The sequence below is a fragment of the Ursus maritimus genome, unplaced genomic scaffold (assembly GCF_017311325.1).
Source record: "Ursus maritimus isolate PB19 unplaced genomic scaffold, ASM1731132v1 scaffold_13, whole genome shotgun sequence".
NCBI lineage: Eukaryota > Metazoa > Chordata > Mammalia > Carnivora > Ursidae > Ursus > Ursus maritimus.
Window position 1 is genome coordinate 26,654,257 of NW_024423675.1, and position 17,789 is coordinate 26,672,045.

Consider the following 17,789-nt stretch of genomic DNA (forward strand, 5'->3'; position numbering starts at 1 on the left):
TTTTTTTTTTTTTTTTGGTGTAAGAGAATATTACAAAACATTTGCTACAAAATGGGGGCTGGGTTGGAGATGTGGGTTGGTAGGGCTGAGAACCTTTGGTCCAAGCATGTATGAGACAGACCTGGCCCTTGTGTTGGTTGGGAGGGTCCAACAAGCTTGGCATTGTAATGATTAAGATATGAATCTTTAAACCAAGCAGGGCTGGGTTCATTCCCGTTTCCTCACCTACTACTCATGAGATGTTGGGCAAGTCACTTGCGTTTTTGAGTCTCAGTTTCCACATCTGTAAAAAAAGCCATATTCACCCCTACCTCATAAAATCAGTGAAGATAAAATGACATAAGACATAAAGTACTTAACATACTGCCCAGCATATCATGCATTTGGTATATGATATGTTATTATTGAAACTGAATAAGTTAATGAATTCCTGTAATAAACATCATGAGCAAAGTGTTATATACTATTAATAATATAGATATTGAGAAATGCTTCACATTTATTCTTTCATTCCTGAGGAACTTGCTCCTCTACTGTGTCTTATAGGATTCAATGTGATATTATTCCACTGTGTTTTTTTCCAATTGTGCCAAAATCTACTCCTTTCAGTTTATCTTGGTTATTTCCTTTGGGTCTTGAATTTGCATGCAAACGTATCAACACTTATTTTTTTTTTTTCCCCCATTTCCCTTTGTCTCATTCTCCATATTCTTACCAGCAGTTCTTATTTCCTTGCTTGGATTCAGGACTGTACACAGGTGAATGTGAGTTCAGGTCTCTTTGGATGTCATTAATCTGTCGTGCAGAGATGGTTTGTTGGGTGAAACTAAGAAGCCTGCTTACTCAGCAAGCCTGGATGTATTCTTTTCTCCGTGCAAGAGTGAAAGTGCATCCCTGATGGAGGGAGCTCCCTTTCCTGCAAGATTTTCCACAGTTAACACCACAGAGAGTACATCATGCCTCTTGCTCACTGAAAGAAGTAGTGAAAATATTATTCATATCCTTCCATTCTCTGGTGCAGTGAATCTTAATAAGACATTGGAAGGTCGTGAGTTTTTAAAAAATCACGTTATAATCTTAACTTTAAAAAAGTTACACCCAGGGGAACCTGGGTGGCTCAGTCGGGTAAGCATCTGCCTCCTGCTTGGGTCATGATCTCAGGGTCCTGGGATCAAGCCCTGCATCAAGCTCCAAGTTCAGCGGGGGAGTCTGCTTCTCCCTCTCCCTCTCCCTCTATGCTCTCTCTCAAACAAATAAATAAAATCTTTAAAAAATAAAAAATAAATAAAGTTAAACCCAGAATTTCATTATCTATGACATGCATTCATATTTTGACAAATTCACATTTCGAGTACCAACTTTTCTAGCTTAATATTTGGATTCATTCACATCAAAGTGGATGATGAAACAATTGGAAGTCTAATATAGGCCATATGTTGGCACTGTGGAATTACTTTTTCTCTCCATAGGCTCGTAATTACCAATACACTGGAACAGGGTCAAAACAGAAATCATCCTTACCATGACCCTGACTCAACTAAAATTCTTCTTTTTACCTTAATCACTTCCTGTCTCAACCATTGCAATTTCCTTTTTTTATAGTCATTTTCAATTTTCTTATTTCTAACTTTAAGTGAATGCTGAAGGCAGCTGGCAATCCATAGGTTATTTAATGGAAACATTGTAGGAGAATTTTCCATTAGTCTAATTTTCCTTATGTGGTCCACTAGCAAGTCATATAATGACCTTGATAATTGCCCTACTATCTCTGGAGGGATCAATTAACTTTTATATCTCTCATGTCTCCCTTCAAAATTAACTCATAGTTAGAAACAGATCATCAACCACCTTTTTGATGTGATTTAGGTTAAAAATTAGTGGTTATAATAGCTATGCTGTATGGATGAAGTGACTATTTATTCAGTTCATAAAACTGAAGCTTAGTTCACATTACTGTCAGTTGGTGAGTAGGCTTAATATGCAACTTGGTTTTCCATCTGATTTTAAGTTGCCCTACTCATCAGTGAGTTAGGTTTCTGGAGACGTGAGTAAACAGAAATTACAAGTAGATCAACCAAAAATGTGTGATCATTATTTGCTTTCCATGTTAGTGTAAATGTTACTATAGTTTACTTTTAGTACTATGTGCCATTTAATTTTTTTAATTTGATGCATTATTTTCAAAGTTATATATTCTGAGTTAGTTTGATGCACCCAATATTGAAAGATAATGTAAACTAAATTTCAACCTAGTTTGACATGTATATATGGAAACTTACATTTTTAGTACTACATAATTTAGGAAAGTGATCAAATTTGAAATATTAATCATTTGATGTTTTTAGCTATGTTTGGTTTTATAAAAGTTAATATCAAAGCTGGTTTTTGATTTCTTCATCTCTTATTGATTTCTTCTCCTCATCTTTATTCATTTTTTAAATCTGGAATATATGTTTTTTTTTTTAAGATGCCATCATGCAAGTAATTTTCATCTAAGGATTAAAACAAGTTCTATTGCCTTTCTATATGTTTTGTACTTTCTTATTTTATATTTTGTATTATATTATAGTCTCATATGTTATGTAAAGTAATAAAAATTCTCTTGAAATTTCACTTCATATCATCATAGATGGCTAACTGAAAAGACAAGATACATAAATTGTACATGTTTTCGAACACAACAATTAAATTCATTCAAATACAAATAACATGGAGAAATCAAGAAAAATGTTCTACATGTAATGCCTTATCCACTCAATAGTATTCCATAATTGACTGTGGAAATGGAGAAACTCTCCTATGTCCTTCTTTACGAAGAGCTGGAAAATGGCCCAGCAGTATCCTGATATTAGCTTTCCTCTTCTTCAAAGTCGAGAACATAAAGCCAGTGTCAGGCATTGCTGAGAGCATGCAGTGCTGAACACTAACGAGTGATGGATGGTCCCTGAAGCATTTTCCCAACAGAGTGTTTGCACGGAGATGGCATTGATTCCTTGTCTCTTGCAGGGTTCAGAATCTCTGGTCTGCTTCCCTCTATCTAGGAGAAGACTCATCTGTTGACCCCAATGTGCTGTATAGAACATTGCCATTTTCTACATGAGCCGTGGTATGAAAAACCAGGAAAGCACCAACGAGGCCACTGGGAGATTGTGATCACCTTCTCATTCCTCAGCCTGCGCACCACACTCTCCCCTCCTCCTTCCTTTCTCTCTCTCCTCCACACTGCCTTTCCGAATGAGCCATAATCTGCCTGAAAGCATCCTCTATTACCTCTCTAAGGTTATAGACTATGATTTAGGCTGAGACGCATTATCCTTCCTCATGTCCTCTGAAGGTCAATTTTCCTTGTCTTAATGTGAGAAATTTATAATATGTGACACTGTATTGACAAAATCCATTTTATGCAGTGATTTTGTGGTTCCGAGGTGGTTATCTGCATATTTCACATGTACTCTGGATAATGCTGATGCAGATGGTCCAACCTCAAGAAGTATCATTTTTTTTTAAAGATTTTATTTATTTGACAGAGATAGACACAGCCAGCGAGAGAGGGAGCACAAGCAGGGGGAGTGGGAGAGGAAGAAGCAGGCTCATAGCGGAGGAGCCTGATGTGGGGCTCGATCCCATAATGCCGGGATCACGCCCTGAGAAGTATCATCTTAATCCTTGTGTTAGATGTAACCAACTATCTTTTCTCTTGATCTAACTTATTATGCCATTCTATCATTATTTATCCTCTACTGGCACCCCAAACCAGTAAGTTATGGAAAGAGTAGAGACTAGTCAAAGGTTATATTCTCTGTGGAACCTTCTGCCTTGGACCAAGGATGCCCTCTCCTGAGCTGGTCATTCTTGCCTCTATGCTCCTTAAGCACTTTGTGCATACCACCATTTTAATATTTATCATCTTGTATTCTAATATACCTGAATGGAGAAAAACCATGTCTTACTTATTTTTGAATCCCCAGGTCATGATAAATTATTTTTGGTTGAATGAAGGAGAAGTGGAGGGTTGCCACTACTTTCTGTTCATTTTTTATAACAAATATTCAGTAGATATCTACTGCGTGTCAGTTGCTATTTAACATATACATCTAATACTTAATTTGATTTGCAAGTCATATTTTTGCTATTTACTTACTTGCTATTACGATATATACAATACATAATACAATATAAGAAGTTCTCATATACACATAAAGCAGCACATTTACTTTTTTTCAAATAAAGATTTATTTATTTATTTTAGAGAAAGAGAGAGAGAGGGTAGAGGGAGGGGCAGAGGGACAGAATCCTCAAGCAGACTATCCACTGAGCCTAACATGGGGCTCAATCTCACGACTCTGAGATTGTGATCTGAGCTGAAACCAAGAGTTGGGCACTTAACCAACTGAGCCACCGAGGTGCCCCACGTAACTTACTTTTGTATACAGACTAACCTAAACTGTTTTCTTTCTTCACTATTGCAAACATATAATTAGTTTTCTATTAATCTAAAAAAGATCATTAGACTATCTTTTAATTGGAAATGGAGAACTAAGAGATTATTTATATGTGAAGGATAAAGGTTACTGTAGACACTAGATGTAAATGTTGAACAAAATAACTTTCCATAAAAGATAGAGTGACTTCAATTTAATTAAAGAAGTGAATATTGAAATATTTTAAATACATTCTCCATTTTTAACAGTAGCATTGTAATAAAAACATATATTTCCTTGGCTTTAACATATTTTATGCATACATATGCATGCCTAGAATTATGTAAATATCTTTTTATATAAACAAGTATAGGTCAGCTTTTAATAAAGATAAAAAGCTTACTCCACTTTTAAAATTTTATTTTGAAACAATTTTAGTCTCGAGAAAAGTTAGGAGTTTAATGTAAAAAGCACCCACGTACTCTCTATTCTTCCATTTCTATTTTCCTAAACAACACATAGAATGGCAAATAAACATACTTGCATCTGTCACTCAGTAGGATTTACAGTATGGAGAGTTACCGATCAAGAAAAGCATCTTCTCATAGTCTTGAGGAAAATCTGAGGAAATGTCTAGACACTGGACTGAGTTTCAGCAGCTCTCAATAGAGACACTTGTGGTTCAGGGCTGAGTTATTAGCTCTGGGGCCCAGTTCAGGCTGAAGTCCCTGTTCTGAGCTTAAGACACATGTCTGTTTTTGGAATGATGGTGGTAAAAGAGGTAGCTGTTATTCACGAGTTGTCTGTCTGGTAACATTGTGTTTGGCAATGACTGTAATCAGTCCTGGGGCAGGGTCAGAGCCACTTGCTGAGCAATTATTTTACATAGAAAGTCCTTCTTATTTTTCTTGATAGCTCCTAAAGACTGCAATCTGGGAAATAACTTTTCTGTTCCATGCAAGACCTGCCCATTAGTCACCAGGAAATGCTGACTCTTCCTTTAAATCACCTTAGTGCCTGCCACGCACTGCGTTTCCAGCCAGACACTCCCTTTCCTGGCCCTGATCACTGCCCAGATATAATCTGGCTGAAGCTGCCCAGAAAACCTCTTTCCTGGATTCTCTCCAAATTAATTTACCTTTTATACTGATCTGCAGTTCTGGAAAAAAATGGTTCTGCCCATACGGAGACTGGAGCTATCAGTTCTGTCTCCTAAAGTCTAACCAACTGGATGAATTTCATCTTTCCTTTTTTTATTTTACTGACTCCTTCAATGTTTTCAATCATTTCTTAGCCCTTCCTCTCCCGTCTCCTCTTCATTCCCCATTTCCTACTATTTCCTTTTCATCCTACCTGCAATAAACACAAGAGAGAGAGAGAAAGAGAAAATCAAATTAACATGGCACTACCAAGTTTGAAGGAGGAAGAAATGAGACTTGAAGAAAGAATCAAGATATAATTCATTGAAATTTACAGGACAATTACAAAAGTAATGGCTCATATTTTAAGAACAAGCCTGTGAAGTTTGTCCAAACTAGTGATTTTTATCTGGTAAGTATGTAGCAGATTCTTAAGTAGTTTCTTTATAACCTGACTTTGCTTATTAAAAAAATTTTTCTTTATTGAGATAAAATTCACCACTTTGAAGTGTATGCTTCAGTGGTTTTTAGCATACTCCCAGTGTCATGCAACCATCACCTCTCATTCCAGAAAATTTTCATTACCCAAAAAAGAAACTCCATATTCATTAAGCAGTCACTCCCCACCACTTTCTCCCTCCAGCCCCTGGAAATCACTGATCTACATTCTGTCTTGATGGATTTGCTTATTCTGGACATTTCATATAAATGGAATCATACAATATGTGACCTTTTATATTGGGCTTCATTCACGTAGCATATTTTCAAGCTTCATCCATATTATAGCATGTCTCAGTGTTTCATTATTTTTTATGGCTGAATAATATTCCTTCTTATGGATATGTCAAATTGTATTGATCTGTTCAACAGTTGATGGGCATTTGGGTTGTATCTACCTTGACTATGATGCATAACCCTTCTACAAACATTTGCATACAAGCTTATGTGTGAACATACGTTTTCAATTCTCTTGAGCATAAACCTAGCAATGGAATTCCTGGGTCATATGGGAACCCTGTTTAACTCTTTGAGGAACTGCCAAACTCTTTTCCACAGTGGCTGCACCAGTTTACATTCCCACCAGCAGTGCGCGAGGGTTCCTTTTTCTCCACATCCTCACCAATATTTATTTTCTTTCTTAAAAAAATTATAGCTATTCTAATCCTAGTGGGAGTGAGGTGTTATCTCACTGTATATTTGATTTGCATTTCTCTAATGCAAACGATATTGAGCATCTTTTCATGTGCTTATTGGTTGTCAGTATATCTTCTCTGAAGAAATGTCTATTCAAATCTTTTACCCATTTTTAAATTGGGCTGTTATCTTTTGATTATCAAATTGTAAGAATTTTTTATATATTCTGGGTACTACACTCTTATTAGATAGATGATTTTCAACTGTTCGCCAATCTGTATGTTGTCTCTTCACTTTCTTGATAGTGTCCTTTGATGCGCACATTTTAATGGCGTTCAATTTGTATACTTTTTCATTTGTTGCCTTTGCTTTTGGTGTCACATCTAAGAAATATTTGCTTAATCCAGGACAATGAAGATTTAAACCTAGGTTTTCTTGTAAGAGTGGTACAGTTTTAGCTCTTCTATGTAAGTCTTTGATCTGTTTTGTGGTCATTTTTGTATGCAGCATGAAGGAGAGTTTCAAATTCATGTGGAAAAGGGTTTCTCTTACGTGTGGATATCTGATTGTTTCAGCAACAACTTGTTGCTTGTTCAACTTGTTGAAGTTTATTCTTTCTCCATTGAAGGGTCTTGGCAACTTTGTCAAAATCAGTATTTGCTTCACATATTTTTGGGCTCCGTTGTTAGTTCATAACTGTCCTTACTTTTATTTGAAAGCAGCAACTACATGAAATTTATTACCTGAAGGCAGAATAAGAAGTACTTTCTATATTTAAAAAGTAATCTTGGTGAAAAGAAGAAAAATTAGAGGAGACATGTGCTTTCACAGAAGACAGTTTCATAGTATATGATCCTTCCAGATCATACTAAGGCCAGGAATAGTCTAGGAAATGTGTTTTTCAGAATCATTTTCCAATGAAAGAGAAAAAAATGTCTTTCCTTGCATATGAGCACTAAAAGAGATCTAAAGTTTCAGAATGAAATATTAGCTACCTTTTATGAGCTCTTACTGTTCCAGACACTGTATTAGGTTTGTCTTTATAATATTCCATTTAATTCTTACATAACTCTATAATGTGATGTCTCTGACAGCAGAACTTGAGTGAAGTAGTCATCTACAAGTGATTTGTGAGGAAATATTTCCAGGAGAACCAGGTAAGGAAGTAGAAGTAGCAGGACAGCGAAGGGGTGGAAACCAAACAAGGATGGAATTTCAGAAGTTGGCCAGGGGAGGATGCTTCAGCCCAATTCCACAAAGGAGCTCTGAGTTGTAAATTGCAAGTCCGATTTATCTACCGTGAGGTAAAAAACTAGGCTTTCATTCTCCCTAATCACCAGTCATTGGCCAAGGGGTACCCAGGGAGTGTGCAGACACTGAGGCTCTTGGGCTCTCTGACTATGGGCAATGGCGGTCTGGTCTGGTAACCAGGGACGGTCCCTGCTCTCAGGTGGTGGTGGTGGAGCTGGTGAGTGAAAACAAAAGGAGTTGGAACCTGGGAAAGGGTGCTCAGAAAATTTAGAGAGAAGGAAACAAAGGTTAAGTACCCAGAGCCACAAAATAATGAGTGCAAATGTGTGTGACTCCAAATTCCTTTTCTTTCCCCTTTAATAAGGTGCTTCCAGTCACAAAGACACTTCATTGGGGACTTCTAAGAATCTCCTGTTTCAGACTTCATTACGCCTTTTTCTTAAAACTGAATAAACTTTTTTAGATTTTTTTTTTAAACTTGGGATCTGTCAAATTGCATGCAGAATTTTGTATATGTATGTGAGTGTATTCATGGGCTTCCCCCCCCCCCCCGCGGAGAGAGTTTAAGGCTTACATAAATTTTTTAAAGGGACTTTAAAAAACAAAATGTTAATAATCACTATTTAAGAGCTCATTCTCCATATTTACCTATTTTCCTGCCTAAGATCTTATGACTTGTTTATCATTATTACATCTTTAAAACATTGGTCTCATGAACTCAAATTAATTATAATAATTACAAATAAAAATTTAGGATAATGACACTTCCCCTTCCCTCTTTTGAACACTGTTTTCACTTGTTCTTATGAGTTTGAGAAGAATTGGCACTAATTATTTTTTAAGATTTAGTGTAACTCAACAGTGAGGCCTTTTGTCCTAGGCTTTTTTATGTGGAAGTTTTGTTTTTTTTTTTAAGATTTTATTTACTTATTAGAGAGAGAGAGAGAGGGCACAAGTTGGGGGGGAGGGTGTCCAGAGGAAGAAGCAGACTTTCCATGAGCAGGGAACCCAACACAGGGCTCTGGCTTAAGGGACTGGATTCCAGGACCCTGGAATCACAACCTGAGCCAAAGACGACACTTAACAGACTGGCCTTCCCAGGCGCCCCTATGTGGAAGTTTTTGATTACTGATTCAATTTCTTTACTTGTTATAGGTCTATTTAATTTTTATTTCTAACTAGAAGCACAAAGAGCTGAAATGTTATTTTATTAGGCAGATGGTTTACTTAAAATTAAGGCAAAAAGTTCACTTAGGGCATTAAATGAGCTTGGTTTGTGTTTCCATTGATCAATTCAACTGGATAATTGCCAGATATTCATTTAGTGTCTATATGACTTACACACACACACACACACACACACACACACACAATTAGCCTGGATAGCAAGTGGTCAGTATTTTTTAAAACTTCAAGAAGAATTTTCAAGAATTTTCCTGAATATTTTTTTCTGATTATGTGATATACGTAGTGGTCTTTTTGTGTACACATAGTTAATCACTGGAACTTTTACAGAATGAGTCTGAGGGTGTCTCTATAAAGGCGAACATTCTAAACCTGTAGAGCTAAGTTCCATGGACTGAGAAAGTTCTGGTGCTTTTGGGGAACTGCATGAAGGAGACTGATAGACAAAGTTCTCCCTGGGGGAGGGGAGTGGGTAATAGCCTCCCACCTTTGGGTACATGGACGGGTGCGTGGCCCCAGCCTGGACCCAGCTGCTGGAGGTACCAGGTAGGGAGAAAACCTTTGACAGCAAAGTGATGCCTTTCCCAACAAGTGGTGCTAAAAACAAGGAAAGGTTCAAATACATCCATAATCTCGGCTGCTTAAGCAGGGTAATGCTCTTAGATTATATTACTCTTCTCTATAATTCACCCTTCAGCCATCCATCACCATGAGTCCCATTTTGTTTTTCCTAAGTAAACTTTTGATGTAATGTAGTTTAATATTAAATTCAAATTCAGGGGTGATTTCTCGTTTTGGTGCTCCATAAGAAGACGCAGGTTGCTGGATTGTGGTGAGGCACTGTGAACCAAAGCAGATTCCTTGCTTTTTTGGGGAGCACTAGGCATACAGTAAGCACAGGACATATTTGTCAAAAGAACAGAAGATGGAAAGAAAGATTATGTGGCAGTCAGGCAACACACACCCCAACTCTCTACTGTCTTCTCCTTCTTAAAGGGAGCACAAATTATCATTTTTTGCGCCCCACATGACTCTCTTGTCATTTTGGATTGGAAATGAAATACGGAGATTTCATTCTTCATCTCGACAAACGTCCATTGCACTACCCCTAGGTATGGCAGATGAGGAATAGTGAAGGATGCTTTAAGTCACAAAATACTGCAGGGAGAAAATGAATCGTTTCCTCTACGGTTGAAGGCTAAATCCTCGAAAGAGGCGAGGCCTGGGATTCTGAGCCCGTGTGCACCCGCGAGCAGGGCAGTCTGGACACGCGGGTGATGCAATGGCGTCTGTCCCCAAGTTTCTGAGAAGAGCCGTCGCCAACCCCTACGATTAATCCGAGAATAAATAAACCCGGCTCAGGGTTGCAGAGACTGAGCGGTGCTCAGGGTCCTCCTCTGCCTGGCTTCGCGGAATCGAGGCTGCCGGGCCGGGGCGTCGTTTGTGTCTGAAGAGACTAGGGATGGGGACGGTTGCAGCCGCTCTTCCCTCGGACAAGAGAGGGGGTTTTCGCCGATCTTTCTGGGAACTTTGGGTGTGGAAAGTGTCCTCCAGCCCAGCGCAAGATGTGAGAAAGGGAGGAAAGAAGGGTTAAGGTGTGGGAAATGGGACTCCCGGCCAGACGGGAGCAGGTGGGGAAGTGAGTTCCGAGTTGAGCATCTATCTGCCCGTACCTCAGACAGGTGGAGAAGGGCAGTCCCGCCTCGGCCCACACCGTCCCCAGGTCTGAGCTGTCCCAGGGCTCGGCCTTCAGTCTCCGCGACGCCCCGGGGCTGGGGAGCCTGCGGCCTCCGCCCCCGCCCCCGCGGCCGCAGGTCCCCAGCCCCGCCCCGCCCCGCCCCGCGCCGGGCTCTGGGCTCCGCGGGCGCCGGCCGAGCGGCGGGTGCCCAGGTCTCCCGCGGCCAGGAGGATGGCCAAGGTCCCGGTGCTGGAAGACGCCTTCCTGCCGGCGCAGCCTTCGCCCCAACTTTCCCCTGAGGCCCAGGAGGAGTGCTGCGTGCAGCTGTTGGGCAAAGGCTTGCTCCTTTACCCCGAGGAAAGGGTGTACCTGGCGGCTGAAGCGCAGCCCGGGGGCGCGCGGGGCAGCGCGGAGAGAGGGGAACACCCGGAGCTGCCGGTGGGAGTTAAATCCGGTGAGTGCTCTGCCCCCGCGGGGGCTGCGACTGGGAAGCGGACGAATTCTAAGAAGGGCATCCAATAATAAAAGTAAACACACCGCAAACATGACATCTACGTAGAATGTTCACTTCAGAGCTTTGTAGTTTCCCCAGGAAAATGTTTGTCCACTAGAAATGAACTCTAAGGGGTTTTGCACGGTTCTCCTCTCACCCCTGCCCCCTTAGACCACCGCGTTTGACGCTAGGGTACCTTTCGAGATTGCTTAATTGATTTTACCTTCTGATTTTCTTTATCATCCTTTCAACTTGCAATCAATCAGAAATGCATTTAAGCAACGGGAGCTTTTCCTCTGAAGAAGAGGATGGAGAGAGTCACGACAGCAAAACCAAAGAGGCCGATCTACACCTCTCTCAGAAAAAAACCATCACGCAGATGATGAAGGATAAAAAGAAGCAGACTCAGCTCACCCTGCAGTGGTAAGACTCCCACAGGGGTACCTTTCAGCACCTGTTGAGTCTTAAAAGTCAGTATCTTCAAAAAAAAAAAAAAAAAAAAGTATCTTCAGAATCTGCTTTTCTCAATTAGCTTCTCTTGCAAACTTTTAAAGGGGAGTTTAAATTCCTAATAGGAAATTTATCTGTTTTCTTTCCCTGAATATTTGGTATGGAGACATATTCCGGTATTGATGAAAAATGATCTGCAATACAAAACCCATCACTTTGTTCATTATTGACCCAAACTGTAATTTTCTCAGATGTCAGCAATAATGCATGTTTTTATGACTTGTTTGCTTAACAAACAATCAGTTTGGTCCTTATATATTTGTTATTTGGTAGTTTTGTGTTTATAAAACACGATTCTTCCAACTTATAAGGAGGAAGGATCTTAATATTGTTTTTACCCATATGAGGGCAAATTAATAATTGTGTATTGATCATTAGGTGAAATACGTTGGAACTAGAAGACATAGAAAAATCAGTTAAAATATTACTATTACCTTAAATAAATGTTCAACTATTTTTATAGCTCCTGTCATATATGATTTATTATAGTGAAATATCATGAATTGGATTTTGTGGAAAATCTTTTAAAACCAAAAGTTTACCAGTAGGCTTTCTACATATAGAGAGTATTTTGTAATATTATCTAAAAGGAAGAGGGATCTAAAGTAAAAACTCGAAGCTTTCCCACATACTATGAAGAAATAGGGATATAAATTTCCTCCTGAATTACAAATAACAAGCAAATAATTAAAAAGGTCTATTCATTGATTAGTTGTATAATATGTTCATGTGTAAAGTATGATCTAAACCTTAGAAAAATACAACAGAAAAAATAATATCTAAAAAACTACCAAAAATCCTAGTAAATTTTATTTTCAGTTATTTGAGTTACAATTTGCATGTACTAAATTTTTATGATTATATACCTAAACCTTTTCAAATATTTGAAATATAAACCAAATATTCTTCTAAGGTTGTGGCTTAACTATTGAAGTCGTTGTCACACTTACTGGTTAAAAATACACTGGAGCAGTAAATATTTGAGTTAATTATCTGGAATATTCAGGATACAACTATTTTATTAGGATAATTGGGGCAGAAGTGTTGATTAAAGATATATTATGGAAAGCTGTTGAATGATCACTTCCAGTTTTTCAGTTCAAATCAAGTGAGTAGAAACAAACTTGCTTTTTTATTTTATAAATATGATTGCATTATAATTAAAGGAAAAAAATATCATACCCCAAATTAACATTGTACTCATGGCTGGGATTATTCAGTATTTTGGAGATAATGACAATGCCTACAACAACATCAAAACAGCAGGTGAACAGTTGACGTTTTATGCATGCCATTAAAATATAATTTTTAAATAGTTGAATGTTTGCTTAGTGATTTTCATATTTTTTGAAATAAAAAAATGCTGTAATTTTTGTTTGAATTTTCCACACTTTTTCCTAAAAAAGAGCCTTATGTATATTTTTTAAAAAATGAAGTGAGTTATTTGTATTTTGAGAATTTTCCCGTAAGGTTGTGTAGAGCTGAAAATTAAAGTGAAAAATCTGGCTAAGTAACTCCAGTTTTCAACTGTCAGCTAGGTGTTTGGTTTTATGGATGCAAATCTTACTGGGTTTTGGTTCTTTCTTTTTCCTTCTTCACAGAAAAATGGACATTTGATGCTTTATATCTGATGAACATCTCTTTTAGCTTTTATCTCCTGTGTCCTGGGAATATGTTAAATCAGAGATCTTAGATAGTTGCACTCAATTTTAATCTGAATGCATACTCTATATTGCATTGTTCCTGTGTAGGAATAATTATAATTTTACTATACATCAAATAGGCATACATAAATTTTAGTCAAAATCACACGCTGAATTGTTAGGAAAAGTGGGAATACAATCTACAATTCTGAGTTCTTGATTGCTGTTCGAATATTTGTAACACTTAAATATATATTAACACATTTATTTAAATTGTGTTTAATTGTGATTGTAGACATTCAAGTTAAATAGAATTATGTCTAAATTTTCAAAATTTACATAATTATATTTATAACAGAGTTGAATTTATATATGTCATATTTGGAAACGTCTCTAGAGACGTATATTATGTTTTCAAGTGTATGGTATGGTTTAGGTAGTTATAGTACCGATGACAGGAAAAGGTATAGGGGGAGAAATAGATCAGTACCATTTCAGACTTAAGTGAAGTGAGTTTACTCTTAGGTATTTTGCAAATAAATGCATCATCATGCTTTCCTAACCATTTAGGGTTCAGAACTAGTTTGTGAATGATGGTTAGGGATTGTAGGCATTTGCTGGCCTACAACCTGGCAGCCCTTTAGGGTTGAGAATAGCCTTAAATAAACATCCTTTTCAATTTCACCATTCCCATTTGTATCTCATGGGACAAACCATGATGAATAGTGAGGATTTCCATAGAAGTAAGACCTGTTCTTTGGGATGTAGACCAGGCAGGAGTGGTATTATGTTCAGCATGGTATTTTAACTGCACTAACAGGTGTTCACTGGGGCTGTTGCTCTTCTAACATTAGTTCTTGTGATCTGACTTTTAATAATAACCGGAATAAAGCAAGTCTACTCATCTCTGCTCATGAATTCATTTATATAGAGTTTGTATTCAAAACAGTCATTAAACCAGTGTGAAAGGGAAAAGGAAAGGAGAAATAAAGAAAAGGACTGACCGAATTTTTTGCTTTTTTTTTTTTTTTTTTTTAGGCTTGAAGAGAATTACATCGTATGTGAAGGAGTCTGCTTACCACGGTGCATCCTTTATGCACACTATTTAGATTTCTGCAGGAAAGAGAAATTGGAGCCAGCCTGTGCAGCCACCTTTGGAAAGGTAAATGACACATGTTGGCTACACCACTTTATAACGAAAGTCATGTCAGGTAGACGGTGTGGAAACACATTCAACTGAGCAAGTTTTCTTACAGAATGTTAAGAAATTTGTTTCACAAGCACAAAGGAAATTTCTTACAGATGTATTTGGAACTACTGTATGTTTTATCTTGATTTTACCTACTATAGGTTTTACCTTGAACTAACTTATGTTTTGAATATTAGAACCCTGGCTATCAGAAGATTTCACATGACATTAAAGGAAGCCCCTTTTGAGCAGTGACATTTCCCTTCAAAGAGGAATATGTTAAAAAGTATGCTATGGCCTATATTGAGAAGCAAAATTACATGGAGGTGACAAGTATCTCATTGATGCAAGTGGTAATTGTGGCTACTGTTTAGCTAGTCCAAGTGTATGGGTTTTTAATGGATTTTTACTTTCTTTCATAAATATTTCCCTTGATTCTCCATTTCACTCTGAGTGTGTTTACACCCGCAACTCCAAGATGTTGTGAGAAGACTGATTAAATATTGCTCATTTAAAAACATTCCTTTCTGCCCAACTTGTATGGTTAGGATGGGAATCTATAGAATTGGCATTACTATATTTATGTATGTTGATCTTATTTTGAGAATCTTAAGAACCTAGGATCGCGTAGAAAAACTATAGGAAGCCTAAGCCTCAAACATTGCATCTCATGTAAACTGAAATCCAAATTCTAACCTGTAGAGGGACTCATTGTCCAGAAAATAATGAATACTACAGTCTGGCTTCTCAGTTTTTGGAAATAAAATAATTTATAAATTTATTTTGAAAACCTACCTGCTTTTGGGGGTCAGTGTAATATGCTGCATGATAATCCCATGATTTAGGTTCTGGCCTAGACAGTGACTCACTAATTTGTTGTGAGACCTTCTGAAAGCACTTCACATTTTCAAAACTCAGTTCACTCCCTTGCTATTCACTGCTATTTAATAAGTCCACCTTATGGCAGCTGTCTTAACTGTCTGGGGAGTCATGGAACACCTTGAGAATCTGATTAAAACTACAGAACCCATCCCCAAGAAATGAACATGTACAGGAAGCTTGATATGAAGCCCTTAGGAGATCATATAGTTTCCCGTTTCATGTAGAAAAGATTTCGTTCTTTAATCACTAATACTAATTTTTAGCAAATTTTAGAGAAAGGAACATAGAAAAGAAAAAATTTAAAACACTGCTGTGAAGATCTGGTAAGGGAGAGAAAGTTTCCTGTGTTCTCTCAGGGTTGGAGATGGAGATTTAATTGTGGCCAATCTCTGGGTAAAATTATTATAAAGATACTTAAATTTTTCCTTTAAGTACGTAAGTAAGATAACAATTGCTTTGGTAGTCACATTAAGCAAAAGCAGATATTGGTATGATCCACTTTGGAAATTGAGACAAGAGCAGTAGGATGATGCCGTCAACAAAGTATCTTCCCCCCTCTGCTGATGTATTACTGCTTATCAATACGGTATATGGATGATATTACCTCTTCCAGACCAAACATTTACTCAAAGTCTAACATTTACTTTCTCCAATTAATTGTTTACAAGTTGCTTGCAACAGAACCACACACTTCCTAAAAACTAAAGTCATTGACTTTCTTTTTAGACAATTCGCCAGAAATTTCCCCTCTTGACAACTCGGCGACTTGGAACAAGAGGCCACTCAAAGTAAGACCCACTGATGAGCATATATCTGACCTGTGCATATGATACGCTGTACGTGAGAACTGACGCATGTAAAATAAGGGTTGTCTTTATCAGTGAGTGGAAGCAGGTATTGTCTTCTTGATGAAGCAGATTTTTACCAACCATAAGAACTAAGAAGAAAAAAAAAAGTGGATTTTAGAATAATGTTTAAGAAGCAAAATCGTAATATATTATTTCTTCCAATAAAATAATTTAAATGAATCATTGTCATAATCTTAAAGCCACTAGCAAAGGCACCAGTGTCAGGAAAGCAGAGTGTGTATGGCTAAGTGAGCCGTCAGGTGGAACGCACAGTGCTCTGAAAGGCAAGGCCAAAGCCAGGAGTTGAAGTATGATTCAGGTTTTTCCTCTGGGTTTCTGTCCCAGATGATGACTTCTTAATATCCTCTTCTCTTCCGTTCAAGACAAATGACCTGCACAAATGACTTCTTTGGTCATCTCTTCATGTACATAGAAACATAAAGTAAGTTCTCTCTCTTAATAGCTTCAGCTTGTCTCTTGTGGCAATCTCGGTAGGACCCCCAGTTACAGGTTCTAATTCATCCATGATTGCCTCTGTCTGCTGTGTTTGCACCATTCCCTTTCCTTCTGCCTACAAACATATTCAGGTCTCTTTCAGGCTGATAAAAATAAAATCATCTCAAACCTGCTATACTCTTCACAGTTGCTCTGTTGTTTTGCTTCTCGTTGCTGTTCCTTGAAAGAGTAGCTCGGCTCACTTCCCTTGCCATTGTTCACATGCCTGTGTCCTAGCCCGTGTCTTTACCTGGACAGCAGCTCCATGGCTCACTTTTACCATTAGTCATCTTCCTTGGCACCCATCTAGTGTGTGAACCTGATGACAGAGCCCTCTTGAGATAAATCAGTGTGTTAAGTGTCTCCTGTGGTTTCTCTGGCACAGGACCGCTAAGTCCTCTTCCCTCTTCCCCCGTTCGTTTGCTAGTTTAGTCAGTGCTTCTTCTGCCCTAACATCTAGTCCAGCTTTGCCCAATGGAATATAACGCAGCCACATGTGTAATTCCAATGTTTCTAGTAGCCACATTAAAAATGTAAAAAGGAACAGATGTTATTTGATTCTTATGTTTTATTTAATCCAATATATCCCAAACATTGTCATTTCACCAAGTAATCAAAATGAAAATTATTGAGATATTTTCCATTCCTTTTTCCCCTGCTAAGTGTTTGAGCTCCAGGGTGTATTTTATACCGATTGCTCATCTCAACTCAGATTAGTCACATTTCAACTGATCAATACTCACGCGTGACTAGGAGCCACCCTGGTGCATGGCTCAGCCTTAGCAACTTTCCGAAAAGAATAAATCTTACTTTATGAATTCTCTTGAATTGGTCTCTGTCCATTCTCACTTTCATAATCTGGCCTTCACTCTGTCTTTCCAGTCCATTCAGTACAACTGTTCCAAACTGACCTTCTGAAGT

General features: G+C 38.0%; 1 protein-coding gene across 1 annotated transcript in view; it reads left to right on the plus strand.

Moving 5' to 3' along the window:
• Window positions 1-11,039: 11,039 nt before the first annotated feature.
• RFX6 (regulatory factor X6) overlaps window positions 11,040-17,789 on the plus strand; it is a 56,690-nt gene continuing 49,940 nt past the window's right edge. Inside the window, exons 1-4 of the mRNA XM_008691174.2 lie at window positions 11,040-11,262; window positions 11,568-11,724; window positions 14,493-14,616; window positions 16,252-16,313. Of these exons, the coding sequence (XP_008689396.2) occupies window positions 11,040-11,262; window positions 11,568-11,724; window positions 14,493-14,616; window positions 16,252-16,313 (566 nt within the window). The remainder of the gene's footprint in view (window positions 11,263-11,567; window positions 11,725-14,492; window positions 14,617-16,251; window positions 16,314-17,789) is intronic.